The following is a 13131-nucleotide window of genomic DNA, read 5'->3' as shown; positions in this document are numbered from 1 at the left end:
CGTCGGCTGAGTTTGTGTGGCAAGGAGAGCAGCGGGACCCGTTAGCGCCGTACAAGAGCGATGAAGAAATCGCTCTGGAGTCGGACAACACTTTCTATGAACGCATAAACGAGGAAACCGCGAGCAACACAAAGGCCCTCGTCGAGGTTCTCCAGAACAAGGAGGAGGACGTGGTGAAACTGACTAGCCAGGGACCTACACGCAAGTCCAAGTACGACTACCTGGAGAAGTGGCGTGAGATGTATCGGCACGGTACTCTTGAGGCGCCAGAGGATCCCCCGCTTCGCTTTGGCCGCTCGCCGGACGATCATCATGACTCCCTGGCATCCAGTGTGCGAGACTGGTACCGGCGCAACAGGAAGACCCCCGCCACGGAGGCGCAGCTGCAGCGTTGGGAGGCGGAGGAGACGCGCAGCACCGAGGAGCGATCGTCGAGGAAGGCGCTGCAGCGAAGCAAACGCCGCCGACTGCGCACTCGCTAATGAACGGTTAAGTGGAAGAGGGGCGCGGCCCAACGCTGCTTCCCACACCAGTGCATTTTTCTTTGGTTTTCGCTGCTGTGTCTCCCAGCACACACCCTCTCCACAGACACAGGCACACGATGGATGATAAGCATGGACATCAGTTGAGGTAAACACGCACACGCCGCCCGCATATGCACAGGGTGTGGAGGGTGCGACTCTGTTACCGGCAGACTCCATCGCAGAGATGTTGCAGTGGAGGCTTCTCCTTCGCTTCACAGAGGGCTAACGGCTGTGCATGTGCAGCTGCCTGTCGCCTCACGCAGCTGTGTCTCCTCTGCATCGACTCGCTAGCGGTAGTGCAGTTGTCCGGTGCTACCACGCGTTGCGCGCCTCTCTGAGCAAGCATTTCAACGCTGTGTTTATGCAGTGAGTTCGTCGTCTTCCCACTGTCGTATGTGCCCGACCTCAGCCGCACCCTACCAGCAGGGTTTCTGAGACTCCTCTGCTCATTCTCCACTTTTCTGGTCTCCTTCATTGACTCCCTCGTCTGCTCATTCATTGCGCCTCTGACGGCGCTCTGCAACGAACGCCGAACTCTTCCTGCCTCCATATATCATTATGCTGGCGACTCGTGTGGAAACAATCTCCATCCCTCCATGAAAACGCATGGATGGTGGGTGAGCAGATCGTTACTCACATTCCTCACTCTATCGTACATAAAAAGACCTTCTCCATGCAGCCGTCCATCTCATTCATCGACGCTGTAAAGGATGAGGTGGTGCAGTGGCGCCGCCACATCCACGAGTATCCATATGTTGCGTATGAGGAGCAGCCCACCGCCGACTACGTGGCGGACGTCCTCAGCAGCATGCCCGCACCGCTGGACATTCGCCGGCTGACGCCGAACAGCGTCGTGGCGGACCTGCGGGGTGGCGCTGGCGAGGGCCCCATGTACGCCCTGCGCGCCGACATGGATGCGCTGCCGCTGCAAGAGGAGAGCGGCGAGCCCTTCAGCTCGAAGCGGCCAGGCGTGATGCACGCATGTGGCCACGATGCCCACACGGCGATGCTGCTTGGGGCGGTGAAGGTGCTGTGCCAGATGCGCGACCGCATCCGTGGGACCGTTCGCTTTGTTTTCCAGCACGCCGAGGAGGTGGTCCCGAGCGGCGCGAAGCAGCTGGTGGGCCTTGGTGTGCTGGACGGCGTGTCCATGATCTTTGGGCTGCACGTCGCTGCAGAGTACCCTGTCGGCACCATCTCGACCCGACCGGGCACCCTCTGCGGTGCGTGCGACGACTTTGACATTGTGATCCGCGGCGCTGGCGGGCATGCCTCGCAGCCGGAGCTGTGTGTCGACCCCATTCTCATTGCCTCCGAGGTCGTGGCAAACCTCCAGTCCGTTGTATCGCGCCGCGTGAGCGCGCTGAAGGCTCCTGTACTGAGCGTAACGCAGATCGTGGGCGGCACCGGTGCGTACAACGTGATTCCGGATACCGTGCGCATGCGCGGCACACTGCGCTGCCTCGACCGCGACACTCAGGCTCGGGTGCCCTCTCTGATGGAGGAGATCATCGCCGGCATCACAAAGGCACACGGCGCCCAGTACGAGCTGAGCTGGCTGGAGCCCAACATCGTGACGTACAACGACGCGAAGGCGTACGAAGTGGTGAAGAGCGTAGCTGAGGAAATGCTTGGTAAAGATGCGTTTGTTGTGAAGGAGGAGCCGATGTTCGGCGTGGAGGACTTCTCCGAGTACCAGGCAGTGATCCCGGGCTGTTTTTCTCTGGTGGGCATTCGCGATGAAGCATTTGGCTCCGTGTACACGGAGCACAGCTCGAAGTTCAGAATTGAGGAGTCAGCTTTGCAGGCCGGTGTGATGATGCACGTGGGCACCATTGTGAAACTGATGATGGAGTGATCGCGCATTGTCTCCTTGGCCTGATCGATCCGTGTACGGGGTGGGTGGGGGGAGGAGCAAACGTGCTCGTGTGCTGGCTGAAGCTGGTTCTGTTCTCTTTTTCGTTGTGCGTGTTTCGTGCAGTCTATCCTCTTTATGCACAGCGGCAGCACTGGAAGCAGTCTGTCCCTCCCCCCCCCCACGCACACACACACAAACAGACCGCTCCTCTTGATTCTTATTCTGTTCTTTGCTCTGTCTTATTTGTGCTTTATCTTTCAGTTTTGTTTCGGTAATGAAGCTCGCTCCGCTTCTTGACTATGGGAGGAGGGCTGGCGCCTATGCCATCATGCGTTTGAATTTCATCCCTTGTTGCTGCTTCGTTTCTCTCTGCGAAGACTCGAAGGGAGGGGGGCAGAAGTGGATGGCAGAGACCTGGAGTGAGGCTGAAATTTGCTCGCTGTTGCTTTGGCTGAATGGGCTCATTTCACGCCTTCTCACTCGTTTGATTCATATTGCTGAATTGCTCGTCGTGTAACGTCGGACGCCGTATCTGGTGCACCAGCGTATGTATGAGTGTGGCCGTGTGCTGGGGCGCTCTTTTTCAGTCGCATTTACTGGGTGGTAGTCTTGCAATAGAACTTTGCCCACGCTCATGCGCACACCCGTATGCATATGTTTGCCCTTGTCTCTCTGCTTCTCGTTTTCTTTGGCCTTGGTCTTGCTCTCTTGCCTGATTCCCCCGCCCCTCTTCCCAGCCGAATGTGGAGAGTGCGCACGCAGCGATATACGGAGCGGGACCTGCTCCTCTTTTTTTTCTTCAAGACGTGACTGTCCCTCTTGTTTTACGGTACTGATTTGTGTGCGCACGTACTTGCATCGAGAAATCCTTCTCACTTCTTATGGGAATCTTTTTCTTGCGGACTCTGATGACACAGACACCTCAGTGTCGTATCTCAGGGACCAGTACCCACTCTGCGTGTGGGAAGCCAAGCAGCTCCTATACGCTGCCAAAATGCTGAACCACTTCTGTTGGTGACAGGGTCAAGCGTCGAAGACATGGGGAAGTGAGAGTAATTCATCGCTGCTGATGCTGGAGGTCATGTTGTGGATGGCGCTGCGTTGGAGCGGGCTGCCACAGTGAGCACGCGTGTACCATCCATATGACTGCTCACTTTCGGCATGGCTAGCGTGTATTTCGCTTCGCCCTCACACTGCCTACTAGTGGGGAGACTGCGGCCACCTCAGGAAGGATGCACCAGGTAGCGACCGGCATAATGAGAGGGGCTGTGAGAAGACCTGCAGAGCAGCTTGTCGGTAGAGCTTGAGGCAGGGGCCGTGCTCCGATGACGGAGTCGGCGCATTGCTGTGAGGCGTGCCTACGGCTGCTTCGCACCACGCGATGTGGAGACCGTGGCGGGCCGGGGGATCGAGTGGAATTTCGCTCATGTTATCTGGCAGACAATGGACACGTTGAAAAAGATCAATCTCTGCACAATGTCGATCCTAAGCACGCTGGCGAAAACACACAGAAGTATAGTTGTGTATGTCCACTCGTGGCCGCGTTGCAGCTGTCGCAGCGACTTACTCAAAGAGCAAGTGGACTCATCGTACCCACTCTGTCTAGTGTATTGGCTATTGTCTTAAGACATCGGCACATACCTGCTGCGTGCAACTGACGTCTGCGCCTCGCACGGGCCGCCATGTGCAACTCCCATACACACACAAACATACACCTATTGTGACCTCCTCTGACGCCTCACCCCTTCCTTCTTCTCTCCTCCACCTTTGCACCCTTACAGCCATCAAGTAGATTCTATACCCCTCCGTTATCCACTACTTCATCACCTTCCTATCGCATCCTCTGTACATCAATCATGACGTCACCGATAAGCGCTCTGGTTCAGGAGGTGCATCCGGAGGCTCTGCAGTGGCGCCGCCACATCCACGAGTATCCATATGTTGCGTATGAGGAGCAGCCCACCGCCGACTACGTGGCGGACGTCCTCAGCAGCATGCCCGCACCGCTGGACATTCGCCGGCTGACGCCGAACAGCGTCGTGGCGGACCTGCGGGGTGGCGCTGGCGAGGGCCCCATGTACGCCCTGCGCGCCGACATGGATGCGCTGCCGCTGCAAGAGGAGAGCGGCGAGCCCTTCAGCTCGAAGCGGCCAGGCGTGATGCACGCATGTGGCCACGATGCCCACACGGCGATGCTGCTTGGGGCGGTGAAGGTGCTGTGCCAGATGCGCGACCGCATCCGTGGGACCGTTCGCTTTGTTTTCCAGCACGCCGAGGAGGTGGTCCCGAGCGGCGCGAAGCAGCTGGTGGGCCTTGGTGTGCTGGACGGCGTGTCCATGATCTTTGGGCTGCACGTCGCTGCAGAGTACCCTGTCGGCACCATCTCGACCCGACCGGGCACCCTCTGCGGTGCGTGCGACGACTTTGACATTGTGATCCGCGGCGCTGGCGGGCATGCCTCGCAGCCGGAGCTGTGTGTCGACCCCATTCTCATTGCCTCCGAGGTCGTGGCAAACCTCCAGTCCGTTGTATCGCGCCGCGTGAGCGCGCTGAAGGCTCCTGTACTGAGCGTAACGCAGATCGTGGGCGGCACCGGTGCGTACAACGTGATTCCGGATACCGTGCGCATGCGCGGCACACTGCGCTGCCTCGACCGCGACACTCAGGCTCGGGTGCCCTCTCTGATGGAGGAGATCATCGCCGGCATCACAAAGGCACACGGCGCCCAGTACGAGCTGAGCTGGCTGGAGCCCAACATCGTGACGTACAACGACGCGAAGGCGTACGAAGTGGTGAAGAGCGCAGCTGAGGAAATGCTTGGTAAAGATGCGTTTGTTGTGAAGGAGGAGCCGATGTTCGGCGTGGAGGACTTCTCCGAGTACCAGGCAGTGATCCCGGGCTGTTATGCTTTACTCGGAGCGAAGCCGTACGGAGATGGGAAAACCCCACTGGCACACAACTGCATGTTCAGAGTCAACGAGGACGCCTTTGCGCACGGGATTGGGCTGCACGTGAATGTCATCCGCCGTCTGCTGATTGATTCGTAAGCCTCACCCAAGCGCGTGTTTGCCGTCAGGCTGATGCCCGTCTACGCAGCCCGCGATTGGAGTGAGCGGAGAACGACGGTGCAACAGCTGTTTTCTCGCTAACGTCATGGCTGACACTGATGTGTTCCCCTGCGAGAGATTGCACCGGACGTGCACTCCTCTCCCTTCTCCTTTTCTTCTCTGTTCGTTCTCGAGGAAGCGCGTTTGTCATTGTGTATTCTCTTCACCCGCTTCTCCCATCGATTTCCTACTCTTCCCCCCCCCCACACACACACAAGCAATGCTTTTCTATGAGGAAAGCATGCCGCTGTTTTTTGTTGTTGTACACACACATCATTTGCTTTTTCTTCTGTCTACTTATCCTACCTTCTTTGCTTGCCAGCCTTGGTCCCTTCCATTCTCCCCGTCTGCGCCACCCTACCTTTCTTCCCACGTGTGTAGCGATGGTGTGATTACCCATTCATATATATATATATATCCGTGTTTCCTTTGTTGCCACGCACCGCCCTTCCTGCACACACTGTGGGGAATATGGGTACGTCTTACCGACCCCATTATAGGGGCGCTGCCGCTCTTTCTCTATTTTTTCTCGAACGCGCATGATACTTCACGGCGCCTTCGACAGCCGCTACATGGATCGCACGCAAGCCGGAGATGACGAAGGCCAGAAGACGCAAAGTGCATGTGCGTGAACAGCAAAACAAGCCAATGAGAAGTAGGACCCTTCTGCAGCCCTCATAGCCGAAGAAGCCGCAGTGCTTGCTGCGTCGCGAGTCATCAGTGCCGTTGAAAACCCTCCTGCTGTGGTACAGGCAGCAGAAGAGTTGCACATACAGATACATATATATATATGCGTGTGTGCGTGTGTCTGAGTAAGCGCGCTTTCTGGAAGCAACCACGACTCGTCTTGCCCAGCCTTTTGCCCCCTCTCCCTCACCGAGGCCAATAAGCGACTGGACGGCAACGTCGGATCCCTTCCGTGTCCATCACTTCCACAATTGCCGTCTAGCTTTGTTGGGCATGTGTCATGCAACGCACCACTTATCTTCTTGTGTTTTCCCTACTTAGTGCTTAGCACCCAACTCACCTCGCTCATGTCATTTGTGCAGACACTAATCACAGCTGTGCAGCCTGAGGTGGTGCAATGGCGCCGCCACATCCACGAGTATCCATATGTTGCGTATGAGGAGCAGCCCACCGCCGACTACGTGGCGGACGTCCTCAGCAGCATGCCCGCACCGCTGGACATTCGCCGGCTGACGCCGAACAGCGTCGTGGCGGACCTGCGGGGTGGCGCTGGCGAGGGCCCCATGTACGCCCTGCGCGCCGACATGGATGCGCTGCCGCTGCAGGAGGAGAGCGGCGAGCCCTTCAGCTCGAAGCGGCCAGGCGTGATGCACGCATGTGGCCACGATGCCCACACGGCGATGCTGCTTGGGGCGGTGAAGGTGCTGTGCCAGATGCGCGACCGCATCCGTGGGACCGTTCGCTTTGTTTTCCAGCACGCCGAGGAGGTGATCCCGAGCGGCGCGAAGCAGCTGGTGGGCCTTGGTGTGCTGGACGGCGTGTCCATGATCTTTGGGCTGCACGTCGACGTCATGCGTCCCTCTGGGTCCATCTGGTGCCGTGTAGGAACAATTATGGGTGCGTGCAACGACTTTGACATTGTGATCCGCGGCGCTGGCGGGCATGCCTCGCAGCCGGAGCTGTGTGTCGACCCCATTCTCATTGCCTCCGAGGTCGTGGCAAACCTCCAGTCCGTTGTATCGCGCCGCGTGAGCGCGCTGAAGGCTCCTGTACTGAGCATTACCACCTTCGAGGGCGGGAGAGGAAGCTATAACGTGATTCCGGATACCGTGCGCATGCGCGGCACATTGCGCTGCCTCGACCGCGACACTCAGGCTCAGGTGCCCTCTCTGATGGAGGAGATCATCGCCGGCATCACAAAGGCACACGGCGCCCAGTACGAGCTGAGCTGGCTGGAGCCCAACATCGTGACGTACAACGACGCGAAGGCGTACGAGGTAGCCAAGGCGGCGGCGATTCGTCTTGTCGGTGAGGGCAACTATCATGACCTCTCCACTCCTCTTCTGGGGGTCGCAGATTTTTCGGAATATCAAGCGGTGGTACCCGGCTGTCTGTGCTGGCTGGGCGTGGGAAACAGCGCTTTGGGAGACGCCAACAATCACAACTACAGCTCAAGGTTCCGAATGAACGAGGCAGGGATGGAGCTTGGTGTGAAGCACCATGTGCTCATAATTGCATCGCTCATGATGCAGACAGAAGGCTCGAAGGAGTAGGTCCACCTAGTCTTTTTGGATCCTTTTACTGTACCCATTCCTTCCATCCCCTGATGGCGTGGGGCTACCTGACCCTGGTATCGGGGCCCAGTGCCCCGGCTCTTTGCGGGGAAGCCAGATAGCCTGCAGCCTGCTCGCGAGTACGGCTTTGGCCTCTTGGTGTCAGCGGACACAGGGCCGGGCTGGCAGTGCGCCGAAGGAGACACGCGGTCATGATGATCACGTGCGCACCAGTGCGCTTCGAAACGCATCAACAGTGCAACAATGGTACGCACCCAGCTGCTGTGCTTCTGTGTTCGCTGCGTTGCGCTGATGCGGAGCGTACGCCCGGACCGAGTCTGCGCTGTCTGCCGTAGCATCGCAGCGGGCTGAACGACGCCAAACGGCGCTGGTTGGCGCGGCTCCTTGATGATCCGTCGATACAAGTCTGCACTCGGCAAGAGGCGCGTCTCACCACGGCAGGCCTGCAACGGCATCTGGACTCCCGGGCTTTCAGCATTCCGATGCGACAGGAGGAAAGAAGCACGGTGCTGGCGTCTTGGCGCTCACGCCACACGACATGCGGACAGATGTAGGCCCTCGCTCCCGGTTCCCGAGGGCGGGGTTGCCGCAGCGGCGCTCTGGCTTTGCTGCGGTGACCCTGCTCGACGGATACACACATCACGTCCGGCTACACGCCTTAGAGTGACCTGGTGGCATGGGAAGCTCTCTCGATCCGGTGCCAAGCGATGTCGCACTGAGCTCTCGCGTGATTCGGATGGGCGCCAACTCGCACCACCCGATGTGGGACCCGAAAGGGCGACCCGACCGAGCCGGGACCACCCCTGCACGATTGGTTCAATGCCGAATGCTGGGCCTGTGCAAGCAATAAAGACACCTCGCCATGGCACCGCCACCACGGCGCCATTCGGACCACCGTCCACTTTGAAGAGGGGGTATGGCCCGGGTGCCGCCAGAGGTGGCTGGCACCGAATCATGCTCCCTCCAGGAGGCAATGTGGAAACTGTGCCGCTCCGTGGCTGCCAAATCGATCCGCGAAAGTCGCGCCTACACCACAGCAGCACAGAAGCGGAGACGCGCGAGCCTCAGAGCGCCGCGCCGAACCCCGACCACACAGACTCAGCTGGGCTCGTAGCGAAGACCGCCGGGAAGGCTGTCCCATCGGGTAGAGCAGCCTACAGGCAGCTCTGGACGCCAAAACGGACGCGATGGAAAGCAGCGCTCGAGAGGGTCCACTGCGCGTTGCCCGAGCGTCGCCCTCTCTTGGATGTGCTCGCCAAAGAGCCCGACGAGCTGGCCTTGAAGCATGAATACGATCCGGCAGCGCCGTCGACACCCCCCCCCTCTCTCTCTCTTATCTGCGCATTACATGCACCGGCAACGCGACATGACGACCGCCACCTGAGTGCGCAAGAGCAGTCCAGCGTATTGGTGAAGATGTGCCAGTAGAGGTCAACGCGACATCCAGCAGTCCTCTTCCGCGTCCCACGGAGCCTAAACCCCCATGCCCCTCAAACCGTTCGCGATGGGTGAGCTCGAGGCGGCACTTCGCCAAGTTCCCTGTGAGAGTGTCAAGGCCCTCCCGATGCACGGCAGGAGAACACTGCTGAACATCTGCAGCCGCAGCGTCGCCACACTGGCCCTGTCCCTGCTACATGGAAAAGAGGGGGTCGCTGTGCCCCTCCTGAAGCCGCACAAGCCCGGTGATGATCCCGCGCCTTACCACCCTGTAACGCCGGCCAGCAATCTGTGCAACTTACCCGAGCAAATCGTCTCGCGACCAGTGCGCGGCCATCTGGAAGACAAGCTCCAGCCACAGCAGCCTGGCCTCCGTCCTCACCGCTCCACCGCAGACCCCCTGGACTTGCTCCTCCGCAAAGTAGTGCAGCCCCAGCCAGCTACGATGGCCGGGGCGGCGTTTGTGGACTGCGCTCGCGCGTTCGACTGGGTCGATAACGACGCTGTCATCACGGCGCTGAGGAAGTTCAGCGTAGCGCCGTAACTTACTCGCGGGATCATGGGGACCTCTGAGATGATCGTCGCGCCTGTGTTCACTTCCATAAGAAGGGGCGAGGAAGGACAGGGAGAGCCCGTCTCGGCGCATGGCCCCGATTCGAAGGCAGGGACGGCTCATCCTAGATGACGAGAATGTAGCCGCAGTGTGACAGAGGTAGATGAGCTGTGGTTGCGTATGCGTGTACGTGTGCTGACTTGTGGCAGAAATAGGCACTTTGGCAATCTATCTCTATAGATAGAGCACTTCCGTTTTATGTTCGCCTTTAGGCGCGCCCTTTGATCTTACCCTGGCTCTCTGGCCATCTTCCGCCGCCACATTGCAAAGCAGCTTCTTTTCTTCTTCGAAGAGCTGATGGGCAAGGGACGTAGCATGGGTGACCGCTCTCGATTTACTCTCAGCCTCAGCCGCCTTTCATTCCTCTGCCCCTGTCCCGTCCGTCCGTTTGGCCCCTCTCTCCTGCTCACTGCAAAGCTTCTAAACACTCGCGTTCAGCGCCCGTGTCGTATTATCCCTCCTGGTGGGGCGACGCACAAGCGAGGAACCTGCCCTCCCTCGGCTGTTTCTCTCTGCAGCGTCTTTCGGCTGTTGTTGGTGGTGTCGTTGCGGGCGAGGGCAGACATGTTATGCCGCGAGGCATGTGTGGACGTGTACGTGCAGTCGGATGTATCGATATTTTTATTCTTAGGTGCTGATGCAGCTGCTCTCTTGTTCTCTCTGAGCCAGCGTATTTCTTGGCTGATGAGGCAAGCGCACGATAAACTGCGCGGCATGCTAGCAGCCGGCACAACCGACGGTGGCGGCGCCCGCTGTGGAGCCGAGAGGGATTAATAGGTAGTGGTGCATATGTGTGTGTGTGTGTGTGTGTGTGTGTGGTGTAGTGCTGCGGTTGAGCTAGATCTGCGGGGAATGTAACATCTAAATAAGTGTGAGACGCGGCGTGTAGCCTGAGGGAGGGTGTGGTGCTGCACGCACACGTACATGCGCATCGAGTCTGTGCGGGTATGTGTGTCGGAGAAAAAAAACGTGTTTTCATGATGATCGGCTGACAATACGCATACATGTACACCCGCCGTCATCTTTCCATCGTGCTCTTCCCCCTCCCTCCCTAAATGCCTCTCTCCCTCGCCACTTTCCCGCCTTCTCTTTATCATTCCTTTTCCTCGAGCCATCGTCACTACCGTCCCCATCATTAGGTGGTGGATGACAGTCGTTCTTCCCTCCTTTGCTCGCCTCCCTCTCCCCCCTCCAACCCTTCCTTCATCTATCACCTCTTCGTTACCGTCCGTGTGCTCCTTTTGCGCCCCAGACGGAGTCCCTGCTCCGAAGAGGGTGCAGGTGGAAAGGAGAAGAGGGGAGATTGCCAAAGTGCTTGATATATATATATATGTCTTTTGCTGCCTTGAGACTCTTTCTCTCTCTAGCCATTGTGTTCGTCTTGTTTTGCTGCTCCGTGTGTACGCATGAGGGATCGTGTGTGCGCGCATGGCTGGGACGGAGGAATTTTTCGCTCAGCACATAAAGTTGTTTGAAGTCATCGTCGTTTCGCCATGATGGACCGCTGCTGTTGCTCGGGGGAGCGCTCCCTGGGAGGCGCGTCATCCCCGTCCAAGCCCTTGCCGCTTCTCTCTCTACTTGCGGCCCTGCTGTGTATAGAGGACGCCTCCCAAAGAAGTGTGCCTGTTACCCGCTAAATCCTCCGTGTTGTACACAGTTTCCAAATATATATGTACGTTATAAGCAAAGCAAAGGTACATCCGCCACACTCACTGCCTCACAGATGCTGCGCAGGCTCTGACCCGAACAGACTGCATCCTTTTCTCCTTGTCTTTTTACCGTATATATTGTCTATGTGTCTGTTTATGTGGCAGAGGCCCGTGCCTTCGTTCTTGGAGAGTATGGCGAGGACGTGGCAAGTCGTCGCGCACACACTCACTCGGCCCAGCCGCACGCAATGTCGTCATTCCTGGCTCCACGCCTCGCTGCACCTACCACGCCCTCCCTGTATACGCGTACGGGTTTGTGTCTCCACGCCTTCACACTCTTCTCCCTCTTCCCTCTGCTCCCATCGCTATCGAGTAGTTCCACGATACAGGTGTAAGCAGCGAGCTTTTTACGGAGTGGCGATCCGTGAAAAAAACCGACGAAGACTCGCACCCGAGCTGTCGCTCGTGCGCGGCGCTTATCAGGCGGCTGGCGAAGAAAGGAGCGAAGAGGTTCAAAAGGATCTCCCGCGTCCGACAATGCGGTTGACAGCGTCGAGAGCCCTCCTGCAGCAAGCGGGGGAGATGTGCACCGCGCTTCACTGGATGTGCCGCATCGCCGCGCGTGTGCCGGAATCTGGGCTCTCGGGGTCCCAGCTGCAGGCGCTTCTGGACGATGAGTTCCCGTCGTTTTCGCCTTCCGAGGTCGGCGCCGTCACGCTGAAGGAGGCAGTGCTGAGATTCCCTGAGCTGCTTAGTGTGGAGGATGGAAGCCAGCTGCAGGCCAAATGGCGTGTGCGGCCCACTCACGCGCACAAGACTCAGGAGCAACGTGCGTCGCCCTCCTCAAAGCCCACTGAGACGTATACATTGCCCATGATGAAGCTTCAGCAGTTCTGCACGAAGCGAGCGCGCATGCATCGCAACACGTACATGCCACTCGAGTACGTGCTTAGCAAGGCCGATATCACTGATGTGAACATTGTCGGAGAGGTACTGCACAACCCGGACGCTGCCCTCGACGTGCAGGCAGGGGTGCGCATTAAGCCCAAGCGCACGCCGCGTGCAGTTGTAGCCTTTGTCGACGGAGATGCGCTTCCCGCCGTTGCCGTCGATGAAATGTGCAATGAGCTGAACGTGTTGAAGGAATCGAGCATCGTGACCATCGTGCGGCAGCCGGGCAGCCATGAGCTTTCGGCTGTCGACATTGTGTGCCCTGACGTGATTCCAACTTATCTAAGTATTGAGAAGCACGCGCACGAGTTGCGGTTGCGGAGGCCCAATGTGCGCCACGACGTCGTGTACATGTGCGCTGCTTCACAGTTCAATATCTACGCAGACCGCGTGGCGCTTCTAAACGACTTCCCTGATGCGGACGTTTACGTATGCTGCCCGAGCATGATAGCGCTGGTTAAGCCAAAGAAGGTGATTCCGTTCGAGTGAGGCTCCGCGTCGCGTGGCGTCGATCAATGTGATTACCGGAGCCTTCCTGCAAGCGAGTGTGCCTTGGTGCTTTTGAGCAAGCGCCGTTGGCAAGCATTGGCGAATACGTTTTACCTCTGCTATCTTCGTATCAGGCGAGGGAGGTGCAGCTTTTGTTGACGCACAGAGACAACCCGCTGCGGCGCGGGCTGCCGCACAGGACCGTCTTCGCATTTTCCGTTATTTGGTGTCTCCCGTCATTT

At 58.4% G+C, this 13131-nt stretch overlaps 6 protein-coding genes across 6 annotated transcripts in view; all 6 read left to right on the top strand.

Annotated features, from left to right (window-relative positions):
* The window catches only part of LMJF_20_1580 (conserved hypothetical protein), a gene marked incomplete at both ends in the record, with an annotated part of 3057 nt that extends 2575 nt beyond the window's left edge, over positions 1-482 (top strand). Inside the window, one exon of the mRNA XM_001682873.1 lies at positions 1-482. This exon is cut by the window's left edge and continues 2575 nt beyond it. Within this exon, the coding sequence (XP_001682925.1) occupies positions 1-482 (482 nt within the window).
* A 652-nt stretch (positions 483-1134) lies between these two features.
* Positions 1135-2382, top strand: LMJF_20_1570 (putative N-acyl-L-amino acid amidohydrolase; the record flags this gene model as incomplete). The annotated part of the gene is made up of 1 exon (XM_001682872.1): positions 1135-2382. One exon carries the CDS (start codon positions 1135-1137, stop codon positions 2380-2382), a length of 1248 nt encoding a protein of 415 aa, XP_001682924.1.
* Positions 2383-4238: 1856 nt separating this feature from the next.
* LMJF_20_1560 (putative N-acyl-L-amino acid amidohydrolase) lies at positions 4239-5429 on the top strand (the record flags this gene model as incomplete). Its single annotated transcript, XM_001682871.1, has 1 exon — positions 4239-5429. The coding sequence occupies one exon, from the start codon at positions 4239-4241 to the stop codon at positions 5427-5429; it is 1191 nt and encodes a 396-aa protein (XP_001682923.1).
* A 1094-nt stretch (positions 5430-6523) lies between these two features.
* LMJF_20_1550 (putative N-acyl-L-amino acid amidohydrolase) lies at positions 6524-7729 on the top strand (the record flags this gene model as incomplete). Its single annotated transcript, XM_001682870.1, has 1 exon — positions 6524-7729. One exon carries the CDS (start codon positions 6524-6526, stop codon positions 7727-7729), a length of 1206 nt encoding a protein of 401 aa, XP_001682922.1.
* A 1504-nt stretch (positions 7730-9233) lies between these two features.
* LMJF_20_1750 (hypothetical protein) lies at positions 9234-9731 on the top strand (the record flags this gene model as incomplete). Its single annotated transcript, XM_001682869.1, has 1 exon — positions 9234-9731. The coding sequence occupies one exon, from the start codon at positions 9234-9236 to the stop codon at positions 9729-9731; it is 498 nt and encodes a 165-aa protein (XP_001682921.1).
* Positions 9732-11986: 2255 nt separating this feature from the next.
* LMJF_20_1740 (conserved hypothetical protein) lies at positions 11987-12889 on the top strand (the record flags this gene model as incomplete). Its single annotated transcript, XM_001682868.1, has 1 exon — positions 11987-12889. The coding sequence occupies one exon, from the start codon at positions 11987-11989 to the stop codon at positions 12887-12889; it is 903 nt and encodes a 300-aa protein (XP_001682920.1).
* Positions 12890-13131: the final 242 nt, after the last annotated feature.

The sequence above is a fragment of the Leishmania major genome, chromosome 20 (assembly GCF_000002725.2).
Source record: "Leishmania major strain Friedlin complete genome, chromosome 20".
NCBI lineage: Eukaryota > Euglenozoa > Kinetoplastea > Trypanosomatida > Trypanosomatidae > Leishmania > Leishmania major.
This window is presented reverse-complemented; position numbering and strand designations above follow the sequence as displayed.